The 26,303-nt window shown below is 41.1% G+C and overlaps 1 protein-coding gene across 1 annotated transcript in view; it reads right to left on the minus strand.

The window, feature by feature from the left end:
* Positions 1 to 9,002: 9,002 nt before the first annotated feature.
* LOC124282231 (double C2-like domain-containing protein beta) overlaps positions 9,003 to 26,303 on the minus strand; it is a 101,926-nt gene continuing 84,625 nt past the window's right edge. Inside the window, exons 10-18 of the mRNA XM_046718186.1 lie at positions 25,168 to 25,262; positions 24,193 to 24,267; positions 22,330 to 22,439; positions 21,699 to 21,822; positions 19,757 to 19,911; positions 19,355 to 19,436; positions 17,334 to 17,430; positions 14,482 to 14,603; positions 9,003 to 9,580 (exon numbers count right to left, since the gene is read on the minus strand). Of these exons, the coding sequence (XP_046574142.1) occupies positions 9,566 to 9,580; positions 14,482 to 14,603; positions 17,334 to 17,430; positions 19,355 to 19,436; positions 19,757 to 19,911; positions 21,699 to 21,822; positions 22,330 to 22,439; positions 24,193 to 24,267; positions 25,168 to 25,262 (875 nt within the window). The 3' untranslated portion in view covers positions 9,003 to 9,565. The remainder of the gene's footprint in view (positions 9,581 to 14,481; positions 14,604 to 17,333; positions 17,431 to 19,354; positions 19,437 to 19,756; positions 19,912 to 21,698; positions 21,823 to 22,329; positions 22,440 to 24,192; positions 24,268 to 25,167; positions 25,263 to 26,303) is intronic.

A 26,303-nucleotide genomic window follows, 5' to 3' on the forward strand; every position in this document is an offset into this window, starting at 1 on the left:
CAGATCCTACCTTGGAATCCCCAGTGTTATCAATGTCCCAGACAAGCACTTGTGTTTTAGACAAGCACCAATGTCCCAGACAAGCACCAGTGTCTGGAACAGATCCTACCCAGGAACCCCCAGTGTTACCAATGTCCCAGACAAGCACTAGCACCTGGAACAGATCCTACCTTGGAACCCCCAGTGTTACCAATGTCAAGGATAAGCACCAGTGTCTAGGACAGATCCTACCCTGGAACCCCCAGTGTTACCAATGTCCCTGACAAGCACTAGCACCTGGAACAGATCGTACCCTGGAACCCCCAGTGTTACCAATGTCCCAGACAAGCGCTAGCACCTGGAACAGATCTACCTTGTAACCCCCAGTGTTACCAATGTCCAGGACAAGCACCAGTGTCTAGGACAGATCCCACCCTGGAACCCCCAGTGTTACCAATGTCCCAGACAAGCACCAGTGTCTAGGACAGATCCTACCCTGGAACCCCCAGTGTAACCAATGTCCAGGACAAGCACCAGTGTCTAGGACAGATCCTACCCTGGAACCCCCAGTGTTACCAATGTCCCAGACAAGCACCAGCGTCTGGAACAGATCTACCTTGTAAACCCCCAGTGTTACCAATGTCCAGGACAAGCATCAGTGTCTAGGACAAGCACCAGTGTCTAGGACAGATCCTACCTTGGAACTTCCAGTGTTACCAATGTCCCAGACAAGCACCAGCGTCTGGAACAGATCTACCTTGTAAACCCCCAGTGTTACCAATGTCCAGGACAAGCACCAGTGTCTAGGACAGATCCTACCCTGGAACCCCCAATGTTACCAATGTCCTAGACAAGCACCAGTGCCTAGGACAGATCCTACCTTGGAACCCCCAGTGTTACCAATGTCCAGGGCAAGCACCAGTGTCTAGGACAGATCCTACCCTAGAACCCCCAGTGTTACCAATGTCCAGGACAAGCACCAGCATCTAGGACAGATCCTACCCTGGAACCCCCAGTGTTACCAATGTCCAGGACAAGCACCAGTGTCTAGGACAGATCCTTCCCTGGAATCCCCAGTGTTACCAATGTCCAGGACAAGCACTAGCACCTGGAACAGATCCTACCCAGAAACCCCCAGTGTTACCAATGTCCCAGACAAGCACTAGCACCTGGAACAGATCCTACCCAGGAACCCCCAGTGTTACCAATGTCCCAGACAAGCAGTAGCACATGGAACACATCTACCTTGTAAACCCCCAGTGTTACCAATGTCCAGGACAAGCACCAGTGTCTAGGACAGATCCTACCCTGGAACCCCCAGTGTTACCAATGTCCAGGACAAGCACCAGTGCCTAGGACAGATCCTACCTTGGAACCCCCAGTTTTACCAATGTCCAGGACAAGCACCAGTGTCTAGGACAGATCCTACCCTAGAACCCCCAGTGTTACCAATGTCCAGGACAAGCACCAGCATCTAGGACAGATCCTACCCTGGAACCCCCAGTGTTACCAATGTCCAGGACAAGCATCAGTGTCTAGGACAGATCCTTCCCTGGAATCCCCAGTGTTACCAATGTCCAGGACAAGCACTAGCACCTGGAACAGATCCTACCCAGAAACCCCCAGTGTTACCAATGTCCCAGACAAGCACTAGCACCTGGAACAGATCCTACCCAGGAACCCCCAGTGTTACCAATGTCCCAGACAAGCAGTAGCACATGGAACACATCTACCTTGTAAACCCCCAGTGTTACCAATGTCCAGGACAAGCACCAGTGTCTAGGACAGATCCTACCCTGGAACCCCCAGTGTTACCAATGTCCAGGACAAGCACCAGTGCCTAGGACAGATCCTACCTTGGAACCCCCAGTTTTACCAATGTCCAGGACAAGCACCAGTGTCTAGGACACATCCTATCCTGGAACCCCCAGTGTTACCAATGTCTAGGGCAAGCACCAGTGTCTAGGACAGATCCTACCTTGGAACCCCCAGTGTTACCAATGTCCCAGAAAAGCACCAGCGTCTGGAACAGATCTACCTTGTAAACCCCCAGTGTTACCAATGTCCAGGACAAACACCAGTGTCTAGGACAGATCCTATCCTGGAACCCCCAGTGTTACCAATGTCCCAGACAAGCACCAGTGCCTAGGACAGATCCTACCCTGGAACACCCCCAGGGTTACCAATGTCCAGGACAAGCACCAGCATCCAGGACAGATCCTACCCTGGAACCCCCAGTGTTACCAATGTCCAGGACAAGCACCAGTGTCTAGGACAGATCCTCCCCTTGAATCCCCAGTGTTACCAATGTCCCAGAAAAGCACCAGCGTCTGGAACAGATCTACCTTGTAAACCCCCAGTGTTACCAATGTCCAGGACAAACACCAGTGTCTAGGACAGATCCTATCCTGGAACCCCCAGTGTTACCAATGTCCCAGACAAGCACCAGTGCCTAGGACAGATCCTACCTTGGAACACCCCCAGGGTTACCAATGTCCAGGACAAGCACCAGCATCCAGGACAGATCCTACCCTGGAACCCCCAGTGTTATCAATGTCCAGGACAAGCACCAGTGTCTAGGACAGATCCTCCCCTTGAATCCCCAGTGTTACCAATGTCCAGGACAAGCACTAGCACCTGGAACAGATCCTACCCAGGAACCCCCAGTGTTACCAATGTCCCAGACAAGCACTAACACCTGGAACACATCCTACCCAGGAACCCCCAGTGTTACCAATGTCCCAGACAAGCACCAGCGTCTGGAACAGATCTACCTTGTAAACCCCCAGTGTTACCAATGTCCAGGACAAGCACCAGTGTCTAGGACAGATCCTACCCTGGAACCCCCAGTGTTACCAATGTCCCAGACAAGCACCAGTGTCTAGGACAGATCCTACCTTGGAACCCCCAGTGTTACCAATGTCCAGGACAAGCACCAGTGTCTAGGACAGATCCTACCCTGGAATCCCCAGTGTTACCAATGTCCAGGACAAGCACTAGCACCTGGAACAGCTCCTACCCAGGAACCCCCAGTGTTACCAATGTCCCAGACAAGCACTAGCACCTGGAACAGATCCTACCCAGGAACCCCCAGTGTTACCAATGTCCCAGACAAGCACCAGCGTCTGGAACAGATCTACCTTGTAAACCCCCAGTGTTACCAATGTCCAGGACAAGCACCAGTGCCTAGGACAGATCCTACCCTGGAACCCACAGTGTTACCAATGTCCAGGACAAGCACCAGTGTCTAGGACACATCCTACCAAGGAACCCCCAGTGTTACCAATGTCCCAGACAAGCACCAGTGTCTAGGACAGATCCTACCTTGGAACCCCCAGTGTTACCAATGTCCAGGGCAAGCACCAGTGTCTAGGACAGATCCTACCCTGGAACCCCCAGTGTTACCAATGTCCCAGACAAGCACTAGCACCTGGAACAGATCCTACCCAGGAACCCCCAGTGTTACCAATGTCCCAGAAAAGCACCAGCGTCTGGAACAGATCTACCTTGTAAACCCCCAGTGTTACCAATGTCCAGAACAAGCACCAGTGTCTAGGACAGATCCTACCCTGGAACCCCCAGTGTTACCAATGTCCCAGACAAGCACCAGTGCCTAGGACAGATCCTACCCTGGAACCCCCAGTGTTACCAATGTCCAGGACAAGCACCAGCATCTAGGACAGATCCTACCCAGGAACCCCTAGTGTTATCAATGTCCAGGACAAGCACCAGTGTCTAGGACAGATCCTTCCCTGGAATCCCCAGTGTTACCAATGTCCAGGACAAGCACTAGCACCTGGAACAGATCCTACCCAGGAACCCCTAGTGTTACCAATGTCCAGGACAAGCACCAGTGTCTAGGACAGATCCTACTCTGGAACCCCCAGTGTTACTAATGTCCAGGACAAGCACCAGTGTCTAGAACAGATCCTAGCTTGGAACCCCTACGTGATCATCAATGACAAGCCAACACAGGATGCAGAGTGTTAAACAGAGGACTTTATAACAGATAATAAAACACCTACAATATAACAGATCAGATCCTGATTGTGCTAAATACTGACATGAGAGAAATTGCACTTAGTCGTACAAAAGCCTGTTACAGATGTCTCACGAGACAAGAGGACTGGTAAATCCATTCCGGCATGAAACTCTAGCACGTTGCCATGGAAACACAACCCTGTTTAAGGCAGGAAAATAACAACACAACTGAATATCACAAGATTGTGCAAACAACTTTGTTCATATATATAAAGTCATGTCCTAATAATACACACACTTTGTCATCACTTGGTACAATAAAAGAATCTTGGAATATTTAAATAGCTAAGAATTTAAATAACTGACTAGAACACTTTTTCTAAAAATGATCTTACAATCGGTATTACTTTATGATAATAGAACATATTGTCAATATCTGGAAACAAATGCTAATATTTTTCATTCATCAACAAAATTATTGTCTTGTGACCAAACCAAGATTGTTTACCTTTTTCAAGTGACTGTGGCCTGCACGCCTAACCACATGGTTCACTGTTATATCTGAAGTTCTCAGTAACACACATTAACACAGACATTGTCGTCCCACCCGGACCCAATACACAACTATTGTTTTCCTGAACCTAACACTAAGTTCAAACTTGAAAATACTGAAATTTTATTGAACACATATTCCTCATGCACATACTTAGACTAATAGCAGAAAAATAAGACCACTTTTCAAAATTACAACAGTATTTACAGAACTATGCTCAAATATCCTACAAAGATCTATTTCAAACGTAGTTGAAAATTCATGTCGAAGTTGAAGATTTGAGTAAAAACACAGAAATATTGTAACATAAAATTACAGATTTCTGTAAGTGACCATTTTACACAAATCCTAAAACAAATGACTTCAAATAAAGGGTCATTCCAATACTTCCAGCTGTTACCATCAGACATCCCAAATATTTACCTTCAGAAGTTGAGACAAAGATGATGATAGATGAGATTATATTTTTGATGATTAAAGCAGAATGGTATGTTGAGGTATGTTATATGTTGCAGACATCTGACCAGCCTGCAGAACAATCAACAGATATAGATGAAAACAAGTTTGTAGTCAAGTAGCATCTGACAGCAAGATGGGACAACCTAAAAGTCATTAATGAAAAGAAGTAAATATAACATTCTCTAAGTAATTAAATTCATATCTAAACAATACAGGGCATCACCTCCAAACTGTGAGTTGTAGGGGTGACACGATACACCAATCTCACGATACGATACGTATCAAGATTTTAAGGTCACGATACGATACGAGATTTTATGGTCACGATACGATACGTATCGCGATACATAATTTTCGCGCCTTTTCATAGCATTACCCTACCGGCAACGTAGGCGCTCGCTGATTGGTCCATCAAAATAGTCTAGCCAATCACAAAAGCTGTTAGTTTCCAACCTATTTTTTAAGTAAAGCTAGCTACATCTATTTATCGGAGCCGTCTCGTATAATTTTACTATCAAGACTTTGAAGGAGATGGATATAGCATAAAAATTTGAATCGATAAAGTTTTAAAATAGGAATCGATACACGTAAGCATGTATCGCGTATCGTATCGTCAGTAAAAATGTATCGATGCATCGATACATTCGCGTATTGCGACACCCCTAGTGAGTTGTACAGCAACATTTAATTGAATTAAGCTTCTTGATCCCCTGATAATTGTTGCCAAATAGTGAAGCTATGCTCCCTGCACTAATCTTTGTAGATCTTACTTTCTTGATGACTAAAGGATTGGTATTTTTGGAATAGGACACAGTGCTATTTCTCCCTGCACATAATAATATTACTTAATACATTCTAAATGGTTTCAAGACACTACATCAGAACATTCAAATGTCATCTGAAGATGACCATTGACGATACTGTTTTCCTAAAGACATACACAGCAGACTGTTTCCATGTGTTAGTGTAATCTTGGTGAAACTTACTACTTATTTGTTGATACTGCTTTCCTTAAGACTACATAATTTTGCTTGTGACACTGTTGACGGCATCTCGTGACAGTAGAATATACCTTGTGACAAGGAAAACTGAGATATGAAACAATAGAATACTCCTTGTGACACTGTTATCTGTGACAATCAAATGTAGATTTCTTCCTTCAAGACCATTTGTCTGGTTTGAGATTCATTGTAATGTAAACAAAAGACTTGTCCTTCTGGCTTCATATTACCATGAAAAATATTTTCCAAATAATCTATATGAAAATCACACAACTGAAATATACAAATCAAACAACAAACCTTCTACATGATTCATTACGGACTTCAGATTATTATCTGATCACAATCAACAACTGAAGATTAGGAGATATTTTGATATTCTTACACTTGTTTTCTAACTACAATAACAAAATGACAATATCATGTCCCTACAGTATCCCCTACTGATATTATGCTGGTGACACTACACATCGTATTTCTCCAGCTTTTCACAGTACAAACACAATCTCCTATTCATCATTCCAGCTACTTTAGTAGTTTAGGGACCATTCATAATTTATGGCTGGGGGGGGGAGAGAAAAAGAAAGAAGATGATAATGATTTGAAGGGGGTCACCCATTTTGTTCTGGGGAGGTAGGGGTCATCAATTTTGTACACACGTCCTAGGGAGTCAGCAATTTTGTACAAATGAATACTTAAAAATTATGCTTAAACTTTATGGGAAGCAGGGGAGGGGGGCATTGATTTTGTACATCACATCCACTTACTTTGTACATAAATTTTAGGGGGTGGTGTGTGTGTGTGTGTGTGTGAGAGAGAGAGAGAGTGTGTGAGTGTGTGTTTGCGTGTCCGTGCGCATTCACATTGTATGTTCTTCTCCATAAAAATCATCATCACCCCCCTAGCCATAAATTATGAACGGTCCATCCCATGAAATGGGAAAGAAATACTCAGGCATACTCATAGCTGAAGTGACAACGATAATGTCATCACCATAAACATCCCAGCAGTAATGCTGGCATCAACATACAATGTCTAAATCTGAAGAAAGTCATAACTGAACCACAATAAATATATCATTCAACAAACATTTATGTACAAGAGTTGATCTTACTGCAATGTGGATGTTTAGTGATTTTATATATTTAACAATGAAATTAAATAAATATTAAAACAAAAATATATTTTTTCATTTCATGCAATATTAAAAACAAACAGTTAAGAAGATTTTTTTGTGGCCTTGCATAATACTTATCATTAACCATGGTTTTCTTTGAAGACATCCTATTAAAAAAACTGTTCTCTGAGATTGTTAAATTGAACCGGACTGTTTGATTCTGGTAATGCCTTACACAGAGACTGAGACTAAGAGACCAAACTCCCTGAAACCCGCTCTCACCTTCAAGTAAATAAAGACAAAACATTTTTCACTTCCTGGTGTACAGCTGTGAAATAATCTAATGGGAAAATGATATATATAAACCTGCCTTTCCGTTTATGTGCTCCTTAACAAGTTCTGTATATTGTGTTAACTGTGCAAATATCAATGTTCGTGAAATTTAATACATAATATGCTCATTTTTGTAAATTTATATCTTTGATTTAGTGAGAATAAAAAATAATAATAGTGTGACCTATATTTCATTTTTCATATATTTCTTATTTGGAAATTCTGTAACCATTTTCATAAAAAAGAATTGCCTTACATACAACAGGTTATCAGATATATCTGACAGTGAGAGTTGCGAAAAGCACGAAACTGGAATTTCAAGGAATGTCTCTAATTTGCATCAGATCAATCACCAATCACCTATGTCAATATCACGTCTATTTCATTATACAGCTCCGGTTTGATTTCCTATTCAACATTCTCCTCCAAATAAGCTATCGTCAACTACACGACGATAAAATTCACTGCGGCATAAAGAACACTGAAAAAAGTCAGTTTGATTGTAGTAAGGAAATTGATTACTCTCACAATTTGTTTTGTAAGTGAAACATATGATGTAAGATGTACATAAATGTTAGTTGCCACTCGTACCATTTAACACAATAACATGACTACATGCTGAACTGGGAATATAATCCCGTATCTAGCACACTCAAAATATACATAACGATTATAAAAGTTTCTTTTGAGACAGATGAATACTGCAATAAAATATTCAAATTATCAGTATTAGCACTGACTACAAGATAAAATATTGTCCATTTTTGTCTCAATAAGTTCAAAACAGAATATACAATTGTTCAGATCTATGTTGAAAACACAAACACAGGTTGGTCCCCAGTGTCTCAGAAGTCTATGCCATTTAATGATAAGTATTATAATTATCATCATTACATTTTGAAACTATGGACTTAGCTTTGCAGAAGCCCAAACTTCAATCCAACACAGCCTATGCAGAGACTTATCAAACATTCCAAACTTGGTACCTGTGGCGGACAAACTGGGGAAAGATTTATTAAACCCGAAATTCTTTATATGCCTGTGTTCTAAATTTCAGAGGTAATCAATATTGTAATTTAACACAGCATTTGATGCAATAATGTTAAACTAAGCATTAAAACCTCTTCTGCTTTTCATTTGGACAAAGTTATAAATAACAATAATAATGAAAGATTTAAACTTCAATTGTATTTTTACCGACACTTTCTGTACACCTGATCGAAATATCATCTGAGCAGAGCAACATATATCTGCGATGTGAAGATAATCTTAAACAGAGTCGATTTGTTGTCAGTCCAAACAAATATAATTTCAGTTGCCAAGGTTCAGTTGGATGTCACTGTTATGTCCCTACCGCCAACAGAGAGCACTTGACTCCACATCTTCGATAGAATAATAATAAGTCATCTTCTGTAGCGCACAGTCTCCAAACACCAAGTGATTGCTCGCGGCCCTTACTCAGAATCTGATTCTTATTACCCCGGATAACCCAAGCTGCCTGTTAGGCGCGCTAGAAGGTTATAGTCACATGACTTAATCCAACCGGGTACCCATTTTCTGCTGGGTGAACAGAGGCAATTTGAACAAACTCACTTGCCTAAGGTGAGACCACATGTATCACATGTGCTTTGTTGTGGGGCAGGACAGAAGTCCTAGAAACTCTCAGGAGTCAAGCTGCATGCATAGAAGATGCATGCAAGTAGAGGTTAGACCTTTCATATCGCTTTCAAACATATAAGCACTTGAATATAATCATATGTCGATGATCTTAATTTCATCACCTGATAACTCTCATTTCACTGATGTTTTTGACAGGGATTGATGTCAAGAGACAGTACTTATAAAATGTCCCAAAATGGTCACTTTTTCCAGGACATTTATTAAACCTACTGTTCCTAAATGCTTGATGTTAAATGACAGATAATATCTGAAACTATACAGCCAATCAAAATATCATATTCATGATGAAATTGAATTTCCAGGGGAGGTTACTGCTGTGAAGGATGATGGTCTAAGGGGAGACAATCCTGTGTCCTCCACTCCAAGCAAGAGCTGGTCATCATGTGTGCATCTAGCCTTGTCTACTGTGAAAGCGCGCTGTAAGTTCATGAAGGCCATGTTGTCATGGTAACGGAATGCCATCTAATATTCATCCGGCTGAAAAAGAAAGTCACAGAAATAAGAAAAATGGAAATGAAGAACAAGAGTTTGAATATGTGAATGGCCTTACCAGTGACACAAATATTGCTGAGTCAGCCATGATGTCATGAACTGAATGATTGACTGAATAAATGAATGATTGACTAAATGATTGACTGAATGTTTGTAAAGAATGCAGTCGGAAAAGGATTTACACCAAACGGGGACATTTCTTAAAATGGGACAACACTATTAAAAATTTAAAATGACATTCTTACCATTTAAGATGGAGCAAATTATAGTCAACTACTGTACTGTTGGAAGCTTATAAGAAATAATTTATACCAACAGACCATATGTCTCATGAAAAGTAAAACTATAAACTTAACAGTCTCTGATTTTTCACAAGAATACTGAAAAAGTACCAAACCTGACTGTATTTATCTAACATCAGATAAGCTATTCCTGTAATGATTGACGATCACTAAATTTTCAATCTGTATAATGTTGGAATGGAACACAGTAGTCAAAATGCTGAGATGATAACATGTCAATAAAATTGTGCATTTACTTCGAAACACAACAGACAGCTTGTCATCTGCTATAAGAAACACTCAGTGTGATAACCACAGTCAGTCATGCAACACTCTACATCCAACATGTCACGTTGGCCAACACACCTACCATATGCTCCTTGTAATCAACAATTACAACACTGAAGTTCACACAGCACTCGTAAGACAAGATTACCCTTAGTGAAGCCCTTATGTTTCATGTAAGACACGGCTGCCCAAAACTGATGTAAACATCACACAAAATTACACACTGATGCGAAGCACTATACTCCGTGTAAGATAAGGTTCCCCATATTGAAGTACATATATTTCGATTACGACAAAATTATCCATATTGAAGCACATATACTTCGAGTAAGAGTGAGTGAGTGAGTGAGTTTAGTTTTACGCCGCACTCATCAATATTCCAGCTATTTGGCAGTGGTCTGTAAATAATCAAGTCTGGACCAGACAATCCAGTGATCAACAGCATGAGCATCGATCTGCGCAATTGGGAACCGAAGACATGTGTCAACCAAGTCAGCGAGGCTGACCACCCGATCCTGTTAGTCGCCTCTGACGACAAGCATGGGTTACTGAAGGTTCATTCTGACCAGAACCTTCACGGGCATCGAGTAAGACAAAGTTACCCATATTGAAGCACACATACTTCGAGTACGACAAGGTTATCCAGACTGAAGCACATATACCTCGAGTACGACAAGGTTACCCATATTGAAGCACACATACTTGAGTAAGACAAGGTTATCTAGATTGAAGCACTATACTCTGTTTAAGACAAAGTTACCCATAGTGAAGCTCATATATTCTGCATGAGTAAAACATTTGGATGTTTTCACAACAGCTAATCAACATTTCACACAGATTTTCAACATTGTCAACAAAAAACCTAGACTTCTACGAATGTACACACGACAAAAATATACACTCAACATCTATTGACTGACATCTTCAAACAATTTGCACTGGGATTAAACTGTCAAAATACTTTGTTATCTGCAAAAGCAATTAAGACAAAGTTGATAACTTGCATCTCAAGGCATATATCTGGTTGATAAACTGTTATTTTATTACAAATGTGAATGTTACGAGAGAGACAAGCCACTAATTTTCTTTCTACTAATTACTCTTATGACAAGCACTGGAAGGAGAGACTGACTGACTGACTGACTTAGATTTTACGCCGCTTTTAGCAATATTCCAGCAGCATCACGGCGGGGGACACCAGTAATGGGCTTCACACATTGTACATGTGGGGATTCAAACCCGGGTCTTCGGCGTGACGAGCCAACGCTTTAATCACTAGGCTACCCCACCGCCCCTGGAAGGTGAGAACAAAATCGAACCTAGAAATTTCATAGGAGGCATTAGCGCAGCGTGACATCAAGGTTATGTTCTGAAGATGACTGAAGATTGTTCCGAGATATAGTGACACCTCAGACAAAAACCTTTCACCAAGAGACATATTTGGATCATAAATAACACTTAGATCTAACCTAACATTAAACCTTGCCCTGCTATATCATATTGTTCCTTTTCTTTTCTCCATGAGTGTACCCATTGTTTACCAGACCATACATCTCCACCATAAATTTCTATTTTCAACTCTGCAATAAATTCGCTTTAATGAACAGATTAATCTATCAAAAAAACCCAACATTACAACCTCTGCAGGCTACAAAGTATTTTGACAGTATAACTTCCAGTCAACATAAACTATCAACATTTTACGAGGTGGGATCTACCGACCATTTCTGCTGAAGCTACACAACAAGCTCTGCATGCTGATACTTACACGGTGTCCAACAGCGGTCACAAAGCTTGTACAAACTAGTGCACAATGTTCTGGTGTGTGCCATCAGGTATACTCATGGTCAAAAGTTAAGCAAGGACTCTTTTGGACTATTCTAATTGGGGTGAGTGAGTGAGTTTAGTTTTACGCTGCACCTAAAATACACTGACTGTATTGGTTTTACGCCGCTTTTAGCAATATTCCAGCAATATCACGGCGGGGGACACCAGAAATGAGCTTCACTTATTGTACCCATGTGGGGATTTGAACCCGGGTCTTCGGCATGACGAGCCAACGCTTTAACCACTAGACTACCCCACCGTCCCCCTAAAATACAAGTCACCATCTATTGTGTTGTGTAACAAGATACTGAACAGAAAACTTTGTCAACCTCTGAGTGAGTGAGTTTAGTTTTACGCCGCACTCAGCAATATTCCAGCTATATGGCGGCGGTCTGTAAACAATCAGGTCTGAACCAGACAATCCAGTGATCAACATCATGAGCATTCAGCTATGCAACTGTGACTCGATGGCATTTCCCTTTTAGCCACCTCGTACCACAAGCATGGGCTGCTGCTGCTGGTGAAATCTAACCTGGATCTTCACAGGTTTTCTGGGACTAAAATTTGATGACTGCCCACCCCAGGAGAGACAAACTGAAAGAGTGAGTGAGTGAGTGAGTTTGGTTTTGCGCCGCTTTTAGCAATATTCCAGCAATATCATGGCGGGGGACACCAGAAAGGAGCTTCACACAATGTACCAATGTGGGGATTCGAACCCGGGTCTTCGGCATGACGAGCGAACGCTTTAACCACTAGGTTACCCCACCGCCCCCAAACTGAAAGAAGGGGATGGTGACACAAACTTTCCTTTGGAAACAGGTAACAGTTAACTGTCAGACTGATACACACATCACATGAACGAGTATGGTTTTACGCCGCTTTTAGCAATATTCCAGCAACATCACGGCGGGGGACACCAGAAATGGGCTTCACATGTGTAGTCATGTGGGGAATCAAACCCCGGGTCTTCAGCGTGACTAGTGGATGCTTTAACCATTAAGCTACCACACATCACCTGAACAATGGGTTGAGGAACTTGAATCAAATTTGCCAATATGACTGAGCTGTTTAACTTATGACCATCAGTACTTTAATTCCACTCATCGATGACAAAAATCATTTTCATTATCCTGCACTGCCTGAATTGTTACATGTTACAATGTGAATTGTTTTCTTTGATAAACAAATACTAATTTATATTAAAGGCACAATGTCACACTTTTTTTATAATACTTTAGCCTATATTATATATATTGGGGCATGTGCACTCATTTTAGCTTCCTATTGATGCAATAAAAGACTTATTATTCCTTACCACTTAAATCGATAACTGAAACTTCGAGGCGAACAGCTTCCAAACAGAGAACACGTGCCATATGTGGAACGTAAACAATTGCTCCGTACATCGAAAACTGTCTCAAGCGGTGTTGTGGGTGTTTGTCGAACTGGTTTTAATCACAAGTTGTTCATAGGATATTCGTAAAGAGCGCTCCAAGGGACATAACTCTATGGAGTTTGCTTGAAATAATGTTCGGCCGGCAGAGGGCAGGAGAGTCGTTTTTATGCAACATTGCGTTAATTCATTCAAACTTCATAATTTAACATTGAAATCAAATACATAATATGGGGGAGGGGAGAGAAAGGAGAAATAAATTATATGGAATCTTCCCCGAGGGCTGATAGTTTATGTATTTTCAGAGAAGTGTTGTGTGATATAGTGCCTTTAACAAATGTTATCATTTAAATCATTTTTCTAACACATTATTAAGTCAATGCATTATTAAACTGATTTTCTTTTCTTTTCTTCAGAGTGATTATTACAAAAGCAAAGTTATTCTCTAGTTTAGCCATTTCAAGGTTTGTGCAATTCTGAACAGTGATACAGACACTACATTTTACATTTAAACAGGTAAATGAAGTGTGAATATCACAGCTGTGTCTTTAGCGTGTCTCTAATTCAGGCAGACATAACGAGAATCTATCATAACAATTATTTATTAAGTCTATGCAAGGATAATTCAGTTTCAGAAATCAGTTCAGAATTAACATGCTCTAAAACTCTTTTCAAAATGGCCACAAATTCAATGCCAGCTAGATCTCTCCATCACGGATTACTGTAATCAATCGGTCAGTGCTTACATGAATTACTTTGAATATCCTTGCACAAACAAGCACTTCAGGAGCAAAACACTGAATTTAACTACCTAAATTCCAATTAAATGGAACTTTGTTTCAGATCAGCCTATATGACTTGTTTGCCAAATTCCAAAGCTCGGAAGAAGATACATAACATATAAGATCAAATAGTTTCACAACCTGCGGATCACTTTCTTTGTATTCATATACACCATAAATATACTCGAAATACTTCAACATATTTTTCAGCTCCTGAAATCCTTAAACAGAGCCCAACAAACGTACAAACAAACAAAATTCCACTCACAATGATGGCTGTGCTACGTCATGCACAAAACTTAATCATGTATAAACCTCAGGTGTCAACTCGGCTGACAGAATGTGCCAGCGGCGGAACTCGCGGTCTGGGTTCTTCAATGTTTCGAACCAGTGCTTGAGCCGATCTCCCTTAGTGTTAATGCCAAGTTGAACTCCACCTGAAAGGAAATTCATAATGAACAATACGAATGTTGATCATTTGCTGGTTATTCAGACAATAACTAATAAGTGACGGGGAATGACAATTACGTAATACTTGAGCCTTGTCTTTCCTGAGTTATATTAATTACATATTTCTCAAGCCTTTGCAAGAGAATTACATAATTAATATAATGATGGAAAGATAATCTGTCATTCCCTGTCACGAGTTGGTTATTGTCTTTACTACCCATATCAGTTTTTGATCAAGAAAGCTAATATGAAAACAGCATTCTCTATAAGGAAACCCGTGATGTGGGGAAGTCCTATATCCCAATGCGTTGATTGGCTGTTTTATTATCTGAAACAGCCAATCAATGTTCACCAAAAGGTGTAACCTCCCTAGAGACTTACAGGAAAAATACTACCCTGTGTCCTCCCTCCCATATGGGAAATAAAAAAGCATATGATCCTAAATACACGCAATATATCTTATAATCAATAATTAGTGACTGACTGACAGCTTATCGTTGGAGAGTGAGTGAGTTTGGTTTTACGCTGCTTTTAGCAATAATCCAGCAACATCACAGCAGGGGACACCAAAAATGGGCTTCACACATTGTACCCATTTGGGGATTCGAACCCGGGTCTTCGGCGTGGCGAGCCAACGCTTTAACCATTAGGCTAGCCCATCACCCCAATAATTAGTGAGTGAGTATGGTTTTACGCCGCTTTTAGCAATATTCCATCAATGACATGGCTGGGACACCAGAAATTTGCTTCACACACTGTAGCCATGTGGGGAATCGAACACGGGTATTCGTCGTAACGAGCTAACGCTTTAACCACAAGGCTACCCCACCGACCCTAATCAATAATCAAAACATGCAACTTGGAAAAGATTTGCTTGCTAATTTGAAGGTCTGTTTCACTTTAACTATCAGATAATTTCTGTTGATGTGTGTTGTTTAATGCCACGTGGAAGTACAAGGAACCTGTCTATAAGCCTAAACTGAGTGTACTGAAGTTTGTCTGACCAGAGTGGTATGGAGCTCCTGGAAGTACAAGGAACCTGTCTATAAACCTAAATTGAGTGTACTGAAGTTTGTCCTACCACAGTGGTATGGAGCTCCTGGAAGTACAAGGAACCTGTCTATAAACCTAAACTGAGTGTACTGAAGTTTGTCCGACCACAGTGGTATGGAGTTCCTGGAAGTACAAGGAACCTGTCTATAAACCTAAACTGAGTGTACTGAAGTTTGTCCGACCACAGTGGTATGGAGTTCCTGGAAGTACAAGGAACCTGTCTATAAACCTAAACTGAGTGTACTGAAGTTTGAATTTCCACAGTGGTATGGAGCTCCTGGAAGTACAAGGAACCTGTCTATAAACCTAAACTGAGTGTACTGAAGTTTGTCCGACCACAGTGGTATGGAGTTCCTGGAAGTACAAGGAACCTGTCTATAAACCTAAACTGAGTGTACTGAAGTTTGTCCGACCACAGTGGTATGGAGTTCCTGGAAGTACAAGGAACCTGTCTATAAACTTAAACTGAGTGTACTGAAGTTTGTCCGACCACAGTGGTATGGAATTCCTGGAAGTACAAGGAACCTGTCTATAAACTTAAACTGAGTGTACTGAAGTTTGTCCGACCACAGTGGTATGGAATTCCTGGAAGTACAAGGAACCTGTCTATAAACCTAAACTGAGTGTACTGAAGTTTGTCCTACAAAGGAACCTGTCTATAAACACAGTGGTATGGAGTTCCTGGAAGTACAAGGAACCTGTCTATAAACCTAAACTGAGTGTACTGAAGTTTGTCCGACCACAGTGGTATGGAGTTCCTGGAAGTACAAGGAACCTGTCTATAAACCTAAACTGAGTGTACTGAAGTTTGTCCGACCACAGTGGTATGGAGTTCCTGGAAGTACAAGGAACCTGTCTATAAACCTAAACTGAGTGTACTGAAGTTTGTCCGACCACAGTGGTATGGAGTTCCTGGAAGTACAAGGAACCTGTCTATAAACCTTAACTGAATGTACTGATGTTGGTCCGACCACAGTGGTATGGAGCTCCTCGAAGTACAAGGAACCTGTCTATAAAGCTAAACTGAGTGTACTGAAGTTTGTCCGACCACAGTGGTTTGGAGTTCCTGGAAGTACAAGGAACCTGTCTATAAACCTAAACTGAGTGTACTGAAGTTTGTCCGACCACAGTGGTATGGAGTTCCTGGAAGTACAAGGAACCTGTCTATAAACCTAAAATGAGTGTACTGAAGTTTGTATTGCCACAGTGGTATGGAGTTCCTGGAAGTACAAGGAACCTGTCTATAAACCTAAACTGAGTGTACTGAAGTTTGTCCTACCACAGTGGTATGGAATTCCTGGAAGTACAAGGAACCTGTCTATAAAGCTAAACTGAGTGTACTGAAGTTTGTCCGACCACAGTGGTATGGAGTTCCTGGAAGTACAAGGAACCTGTCTATAAACCTAAACTGAGTGAACTAAAGTTTGTCCGACCACAGTGGTATGGAGTTCCTGGAAGTACAAGGAACCTGTCTATAAACCTAAACTGAGTGTACTGAAGTTTGTCCTACCACAGTGGTGTGGACTTCCTGGAAGTACAAGGAACCTGTCTAAAAACCTAAACTGAGTGTACTGATGTTGGTCCGACCACAGTGGTATGGAGTTCCTGGAAGTACAAGGAACCTGTCTATAAACCTAAACTGAGTGTACTGAAGTTTGTCCTACCGATGAAGTCGTTCGCCTTGCCAATGTCCTTGTCCCACACAGTAATCTCAAGTGTCTTCTTGGCCACGTCATTGTGGCGGATCTCGTACACAAACTCCTGCAACAAACACAGTGTTTAGAGAGAACATTTGACTTAGGGTTAGAAATGTCTAACACCCATTCAGCGATATTCCAGTAAGTACTTTTTCAGACTCAATGTAACAAGCAACTCCCATGGTATGACAATGACTTAACAATGTCATGAGTGAGTGAGTGAGTTTAGTTTTATGGCCGCCAAACTCAGCAATATTCATGCTATATGGCGGTGGTCTGTAAAAAATCGAGTCTGGACCACACAATCCAGTGATCAACAGTATGAGCATCAATCTATGCAACTGGGATACAATGACAGGTGTCAACCAAGTCAGCAAACCAACCAACCAACCAACCAATTCAGTGAGCCTGACCACACGACCCCGATAGTCGCCTCTTATGACAAGCATGGGTTACTGAAGATCAATTCTAACCCAGATCTTCACGGGTTCGTTGAGTCTATCCATATAATCGCCTCATACAGGCTGGTAGGATACATGGAACAGTGAGTGAATGAGTTAAGTTTTACGCCGCACTCAGCAATATTCCAGCTATATGGCAGCGGTCTGTAAATAATCGTGTCGGGACCAGACATTCCAGTGATCAAGTTCATGAGCATCGTACTGCGCATTTGGGATACGATGACATGTGTTAAGTTTTACGCCGCACTCAGCAATATTCCAGCTATATGGCGGCGGTCTGTAAATAATCGTGTCGGGACCAGACATTCCAGTGATCAAGTTCATGAGCATCGTACTGCGCATTTGGGATACGATGACATGTGTCTACCAAGTCAGCGAGCCTGACCACCTGATCCTGTTAGTCGCCTCTTATGACAAGCATAGTCGCCTTTTGTGGCAAGCATGGGTTGCTGAAGACCTATTCTACCCTGGATCTTTACGGGTGTGACTGAGCATAGTACCCCAAACATTCCAGCAATATCACCACAGGAGACAGCAGAAATTGGCTTCAAACATTGTACCCACCTGTGTCTTCGCCATGACAAACAATTTATACACCAGGCCATCCAACTGCCTCAAATTGAGAGATCTCCGAGACTATGGGGGTCAAGGTCCGCTGACCACATGTATTGTAACACAGTTGGTGTTATGTGACTGCTTACTTTAGGCTAATTCTAACAGTACTTTGCAATCAGATTTAGCATCTTGTTCCATGACAGTGGTACAGTAACAGTAGACAGAGTAATTGTCAGGTCGGGCTATTTCAAAAGTCTATGAACGTAACTGCTGAAAATCGATACTGCATCATAACCTGCTACATGGTAGTAACCGTATTGTGAGGTCAGGCCTACCAAAGAAAACTTTACCACTGCGCAGAAAAACACAGAAACGCCAACATTAATCATGGAAATAGCAACATAAACATAACACCTCGCTACTATAACAGTAAAAACTGCAACGAAAAACTATGAAACTGCAACATTTTTTATTTCAGCGAACTTTAACCTCTACTGCGCATGCGCATTACGATCCACGCTTTTTTCCAATTTCTGAGCAGCCGTGAATTGCCTTGCGTAGAAAATATGTCGAAATAATTGCTGTCAATCATTTCATACGAATGGAAAGTAATCAAGTGTGCACACAAGTATCATGGTGATAAATGCCAAATAACACAGCAGAAGTACTTAAAAAGGGATGTAACTTCTAACCAAGCTGGAAAATGTCAACATGCGGTCGAGACTTCCTATTCCAGGCTCTTCGTTTTTTATGCAGTTTTAGCAATTTTAAAGTTGCCATTTTATAGTTTCCGTAGCGAGGTATTATGTTTATGTTGCTATTTCCACGATAAATGTGGGCTTTTCTGCATTTTCTGCACAGTGGGAAAGTTTTCTTTGGTAGGCCTGCAGGTGTGACATATCGATACTCAGTGAATCGTGACACCCTGTCTGAAATTCAAACACCTCTAGCTGAGGCAGTATGGCACGGTACCTCGTTGAATTCTGGATTGAGCGTTCTTTTCTTCACAGCAGTCTTGAACTTGGATTTCTTGTCTCTGTCAGGCTTCAGGTAGCTGAAAGAAACACATTTCACTGTATAGATCTATGGGCTTCTCTAGTGATTGAAAAGAAGTTCCTGCTTTGGCTGTTCACACATTATTCTGCTGGCTGAAGTCTTACTTGATCTTTCTTAATTACTGACATTTCAACCAATAATCATGAAGTATCCATGGTAACAGTACAGAATCTGGTAACCATGGAAACCAAAATTTTGTAATCACAGTAACCTTGGATACAAAAAAAATTAAAAAATTTAGGACTAAGAATAAGAACCCTGTATCTAAACACAAAATTTAAAATACAATATTTTGGCCCCTGAAAAAGAATTACTTACACTTTGACATATGGGTCGGAGTAGCCATTAGTGTCACAGGCTGCCAGCTCCGCACAGCGTATGATGCGGACAATCAGAGCTTGTTTTGATGTAGAGTATCGCAAGGACATCAGAAGCTTGCCACGGATAGCGATCAGATCATCATCTTTCTCCAGCTGCAAGGGAGACAACTGTGTCAGGCCTAGACCAACATTGTTCCACAAATAAATATATATGTAGGGTCCAACAGATGCTTATTTAGAGTGTAGCAGCGACATCATTAACTTCCTCCATATAGCAATCAGACCATCCTCCTCCAGGGGGCGGTGGGTTAGCCTAGTGGTTAAAGTGTCCGCTTGTCACGCTGAAGCCCGGGTTTGATTCCCCACATGGGTACAATATGTGAAGCCCATTTCTGAAGTCCCCCACCGTGATATTGCTGAAATATTGCTTAAAGCGGCATGAAACCATACTCACTCACTCACTCCGTCTCCAGCTGCAAGGGAGATAACTGTGTCATGCCCACAAATAAAGTAAAGAATCGGGTCCAATAAAAATAATTCTTCAAAGGAACCCTTAGTCTCTTAATTTCATACTAAAGGAGATGAGATGAATATGTTAGTCAGAACTGCTAGGACGGAACGGTGCTGGGTGGTGTGACTTGAATAGGGGTCAATGTGCAACTATATATATTCAGAGTGACTGTCATGCTGTTTACCATAACAAGTTCAAATACAGTTTCGGGTGTCAACAATTGTTACTTAGGAAATTTCAATATTTCGGAGATAAACATACTGTGTTGGAAAATAAGAGGTATATAATGAAATTATAATAGCTCTAAATTTGATTTAAAACTGAACGCGTTACTCGTAACCAATGACAATCCAGTATTTACTGAAGTCATGGTAGAATTCCATTTAATATTTGTCTCATAGAAAGCACAACAGCATTTACAACAGGAATGTTTCCAAGCTAAGAAGGAATACCGAAAACAATAGTTGTGTTGAGGTAGAATGCATGAGATGCATGGTCATATAAACGTTATAAACATGGTGAACTTAAGGTGAAAATATGGGTGCCCAGTTACTGTAGCTCACTTGACTAAATAATGGTGGCCATGTTGCAATTAGATTGGACTGACTGACTGACTGAGTTTGGTTTTACCCCGCTTTTAGCAATATTCCAGCAACATCACGGCGGGGGACACCAGAAATGGGCTTCACACATTGTGCCCATGTGGGGATTCGAACCCGGGTCTTTGGCTTACAATTAGATTGGAACTGCTTAGAGACCCCATTAGGGAGATCGTTCATACAAAGCTGGATCTCTTTGATGTCTTTGGCCTTGTATTTTCAGAGCAGTTGCTGAAAATGTAAAAGTTATTGACTGACATACAGCAGACACTTTCATTCAGGTGAGCTGGCAGTGACTTAACAGTGAGATAACAATGAGCCAACAATGAGCTGAAAGTGAGCTAACAGTGAGCTGACAGTGAGCTAACAGTGAACTAACAGTGAGCTAACAGTGACCTAACAGAGAGCTAACAATGAGCAAACAGTTATCTGACAGTGAGCTAAGAGTGAGCTAACAGTAAGCTGACAGTGAGATAACAGTGAACAGAGAGCTAACAATGAGCAAACAGTTATCTGACAGTGAGCTAACAGTAAGCTGACAGTGAGCTAACAGTAAGCTAACAATGAGCAAACAGTTATCTGACAGTGAGCTAAGAGTGAGCTAACAGTAAGCTGACAGTGAGCTAACAGTGAGTTAACAATGAGCAAACAGTTACCTGACAGTGAGCTTAGAGTGAGCTTAGAGTGAGCTAACAGTGAACTAACAGTGAACTAACAGTGAGCTAACAGCGAGCTGACAGAAAACTGACAGTGAGCTAAGAGTGAGCTAACAGCAAGCTGACAGTGAGCACTGCAGGTCTAAGTTTCCCTAGATACCAGGAATACAGTACCGGAAGCTGCTTCTCCAGGTAGATGTTACACTGCTTCGTCTGGTGCGGCTTGATCCTCTTCAGCGGGACTCTCGTCTCGCCAATGAAGTCGAACCCAAATGCATCTTCATCCAGTACAGACAGTCTGAAATCAACAAAAACATGATCTGTTATGGGGCAGTGCTATTTACTGTGTAACAATGTTCCAAGTATTATACATTGTACATGTCATAGGGAGTGAGTGAGTGAGTTTAGTTTTACGCCGCAATCAGCAATATTCCAGCTATATGGTGGCGGTCTGTAAATAATTGAGTCTGGACCAGACAATCCAGTGATCAACAGCATGCACATCGATCTGCGCAATTGGGAACCGATGACATGTGTCAACCAAGTCAGCGAGCCTGACCACCCGATCCCGTTAGTCGCCTCTTACGACAAGCACAGTCGCCTTTTGTGGCAAGCATGGGTTGCTGAAGACCTATTCTACCCCGGATCTTCACGGGACGTACATGTGATAGTCAGTGAGGGGCAGTGATGTGCTATGTTTAGACTTGTACTAGATTTAGACAGAACAGAATAGTAAAGTTGGACCACCTCTTACATGAACCAAAAGGATGGGGGGGTTCCTTGAATTGCGAGGATGTATACACACCTGAGAGTCTTCTTGAGACAGTCTTCCTCTGTGATGCCGTAGTATGTGAGCGTTTCATTCCACTCTGGGTTGAGAGTCTTGTGAATTGTCTTCGTCCTCATCTTGGTGGACTGAGTCATAGACAAGCATTGAATCACATAGCATTATGTCCATAGGCGGATCTAGAGGGGTGGGGGTTGCAGGGGTGAGCACCCCCTTCTGGTGCTGAGAGTTTGTTAAATGACCATTGAAACTCGGGTGAAAATGAAATGTGCACCCCTCCTTTTCTCAATAGTGTGCACCCCCCCTTTCTCAAAAAGCTGTATCCGCCCCTGATGTTCATCTAGTTTATTTTTAAGCTAACTTTGGAGAATAGATGAAAGAGCTAAATACACAATAAACAACTCTCAAAAAAATTTCATTTGAAGCCTGCATGGCCTGATTAAGCTTTTACTTTCAGAAAAACATTCCTTTCTCCATCACTTTCATTGACATTTTGAAATAATGATAAGTACAAAGGACGGCAGACTGATGGTAATTTCAATATTCAACACAGGTCTTGAACCACATTTGGGCGAGAAATGCAATAAACTAAGGCCACACCAATTTTATTTCTTGTTTTACGGATTATTGTCCTCAGAAAAGGCAGGAGGGAAAAAAACAAAAATAAAATCACCAGTCATAGCAAAAACCCACCTGAGTTTCCATGTTAACTCTTTTGGTTGTTTCTATCAACTAAAAATATGTTGAGTGAGTTTAGGTTTCACACTGATTGCAAGAGTATTTCACTTATATCACATAAACAGTAGGATTTTATTTTTTGAGCAGGGAAATTTAAAAAAAATAATTTCCCTTTATTCTTTAAAAAATACAACCGGCGGGTCCATAAAAGAAGAAATAAAATTGGTCTGGCCTAAGGGAGAATATTTCAGTAGGACAGCTGGAAAGTTGGTAAGTGATCAGTCCCAATTTCAATGTGGTTCCAATAAATGTACAGGTATGATTACACAATGCCATTTAGCAAGTGGTCAAATGTAACATATGCCATATTTGGGATTACACTTACTCTGAGGGTGTGGGTTCGAATCCCAGTTGGGACTCAACCCAAAAAGTACTAGAATTTGTACTTTACTAAGAAAGTGTAATCCCAAATATAGCATATGTTACAATGTACAGGTAAATTAGCTATGGGGAACGACCAAAAGCCCCTCTAGACAATAGCCCCTCGCTAATTTGAGCACCCCTGTAAAAAGCCCCTCGATTCATGTATTTCATAATAATACTTGACAAACAAACATTTCTCATAGCCAATCTCAGGCTTTCCCAAGGAGGAAATGGGTATATGGTTTATCATGTCAGGCTTAGCTCCAGAATTATTATGTCATGTCATTTATAATTCTTGTTGATTTGTTTTCATTTGTTTGATGATATATATTTCTTATTCTCTAAAAATATTTGCTAATTACATATTAATGTATATAGCAATTAGGGTCCTTATATTATCAAGCAGTAAAATGTATCATGTTGTTAATCATTTCTTGTCTTTAATCTTATTTTCCCATTAATACGTAAAGTGAGGGGCTTTTGGTCAGTTTTTGAGGGGCTTTTGTCTTGTGGGGCTTTTGACCTAGACCCATTAACTATAGACAGAAAACCATACCTTCATCTCCTGAACTGACATATATACAGGTGTCATTAGATTTTATTGCAATAACTGTGATGTTCTTTTGAAAAATCTTTCTCAATGTAATTAAGAGATATCTGATTCAATTTTTCATGTAAATATTATGATTTATATGATGTGGAAGAAATTCAAATTTGACCTTTTGAACTGAAATAAGATGGAAATCTCACACCAGTGGAAGCCATGACAGACCAACTCACCTTGTTTGCCCCAGGGAGAAGGTGCAGTTTGACGTAGGGGTCGGACAACCCATTGGAGTCCATAGCTTTCAGACCCTGGCAAAATAAGACAAGTAATGCAACATGGGCTTTCAAATATGGAAATACAGTCGAGCACTGTTGTCTCGATATTCATAGGACCAAGACAAAATATCAAGTTATCCGAACTTCGAGACATCTGACCAGGGCATTTCGTCACATATCATTATGACAGAAAAAAAACCAAAAAGTAGATTTCATGTATATTTACACTACCGCATCCCTTTGATTCATGTCGCACCGGGTGTAAACGATTGGAAACAACCTCAGAGGGATACTTGCCCATGAAAGGTAGGTGAATATCGAGTTTCTTTGCAAATATCGTTTTAAAAGGGTAATTTTGCTTGTTGGGACCATGGAATTATATCGAGATATCCAAAATATCGAGACATCCGTATTTGAGTTAAAAAAGCTTGAATAATGATAAATTATGAGGTATTTTGCTCGGACGGAGATGTTATATCGAGACAACCGAGATATCGAGTTATCAGAGTTCGACACAACGGTGCTCGACTGTATCAACATTCATCAAAGCTGTAGCTAACTTTTGTTTTGTTTGTTGTTCAGGCAACCCTCAGCAATATTCCGGCAATCTGTAGGTAATTGAGTCTGGACCAGACAATCCAGTGATTGATATTATGAGATTTGATCTACACAAATGCGATACGATGACACAGTGTTTGCCCTTGACTCTGAAAAGCTGCAGGCCCTAAGGACCAAGAAGCATAAACACTTGTGGGACCTGATCAGAATGTGTAGGCCCTATATTCTAGCTACAATGTAAGTAATTCCCAGCAAACAAAACATGTGACAACTAACAAACTGAGTTAAAGAGTTTAATTTAACTCTAGAGACTGACTAGGATCCCTTGAGGTAGGTTCAGTTATACGTCTGTAAATGTGATGAAAGTGTACATACCCTTGCCCTGACAATGGTGCAGTAGAGGGCGTTGTTGACGGAGTCGTACAGCAGGGAGAACTCAAGCGTGCGAGTGAGGCTGCAAGTACACGTCACTCATCAGTCTATTCTACGTTTCTACGGTAACTTATAGTGAGGTAGTTTTCACATTTTGCTAGCCAGTCGGGGAAGCTATGCCTGAAAGTTACTAGCCCACAAAAAAATTCACCAGCCCAAAATTTGAATGTAGAAACTAAGCAAAAGATTACAAAAGGGTAAAAACCATAAAAAAACAAATAAGAAAACACATGCCTGAATTTCTGAAAGTTACAGAGCAATTGATTGGTCCGTGGCAACTATAAACAACCACTCATACAGTGTTTTGCATCCACAGTTGACTTACATGTGTTTCAGAGTAAGATATTGTCGGCATGACACGGTTTCATCATTAAGCTGCTATTATGATGAACATTTTTATCAGGCCATAATCTTGCATGATTTAAAGGTGTATTATAACTTAACAAGTCAGAGAGAGTGATATATTTAGAAAATGACCCCATGAAAATTCACTAGCCAGTTGGGTCAGTGACTGTGGTGATTTACTGGTCTGACTGCATTTTAACTAGCCATGGGTGAGTGGGCCAGTGGCTATTTCGCACACTGGTGAGGAGATGTTCTACACAACAAATATACCTGATATCCAAATTAATGTTATAATTTTACTAATACTATTGCCATTGTTTAGAGATGAGACCCAAAACTGGAGATTTAGGAATAACTGGGATTGTTCGGGTCAAGAACTAACAATTAGTCAGAAATCACCATGAGCATGATTGATCGTGGTTTTGATGGAAAACCTCCCACATCTTTCCAATTTCATCTTTTGTTTGTTGTTAAACACCACACTCAGCAACTTTCCAGCTATATGGCACGGTGTGTAAATAATTGAGTCAGGACCAGATAATCCAGTGACCTACAGCAGGAGCATCGATCTACACAATTGAGATACAATGACACGTCAGCGAACCTAAATGTCCAATCCCCTTAGTCTCTCTTATGATAAACAGAGGTTGCTGAATACCAGTTCTAACCCGGATTTTCACGGGTGGCATTTCATATAATTGTACAAACTCCTCATGATGTGATGGTGAAATTGG

This window comes from Haliotis rubra, unplaced genomic scaffold (assembly GCF_003918875.1).
Source record: "Haliotis rubra isolate DU_JTF1 unplaced genomic scaffold, ASM391887v1 Scf296, whole genome shotgun sequence".
NCBI classification, from domain to species: domain Eukaryota; kingdom Metazoa; phylum Mollusca; class Gastropoda; order Lepetellida; family Haliotidae; genus Haliotis; species Haliotis rubra.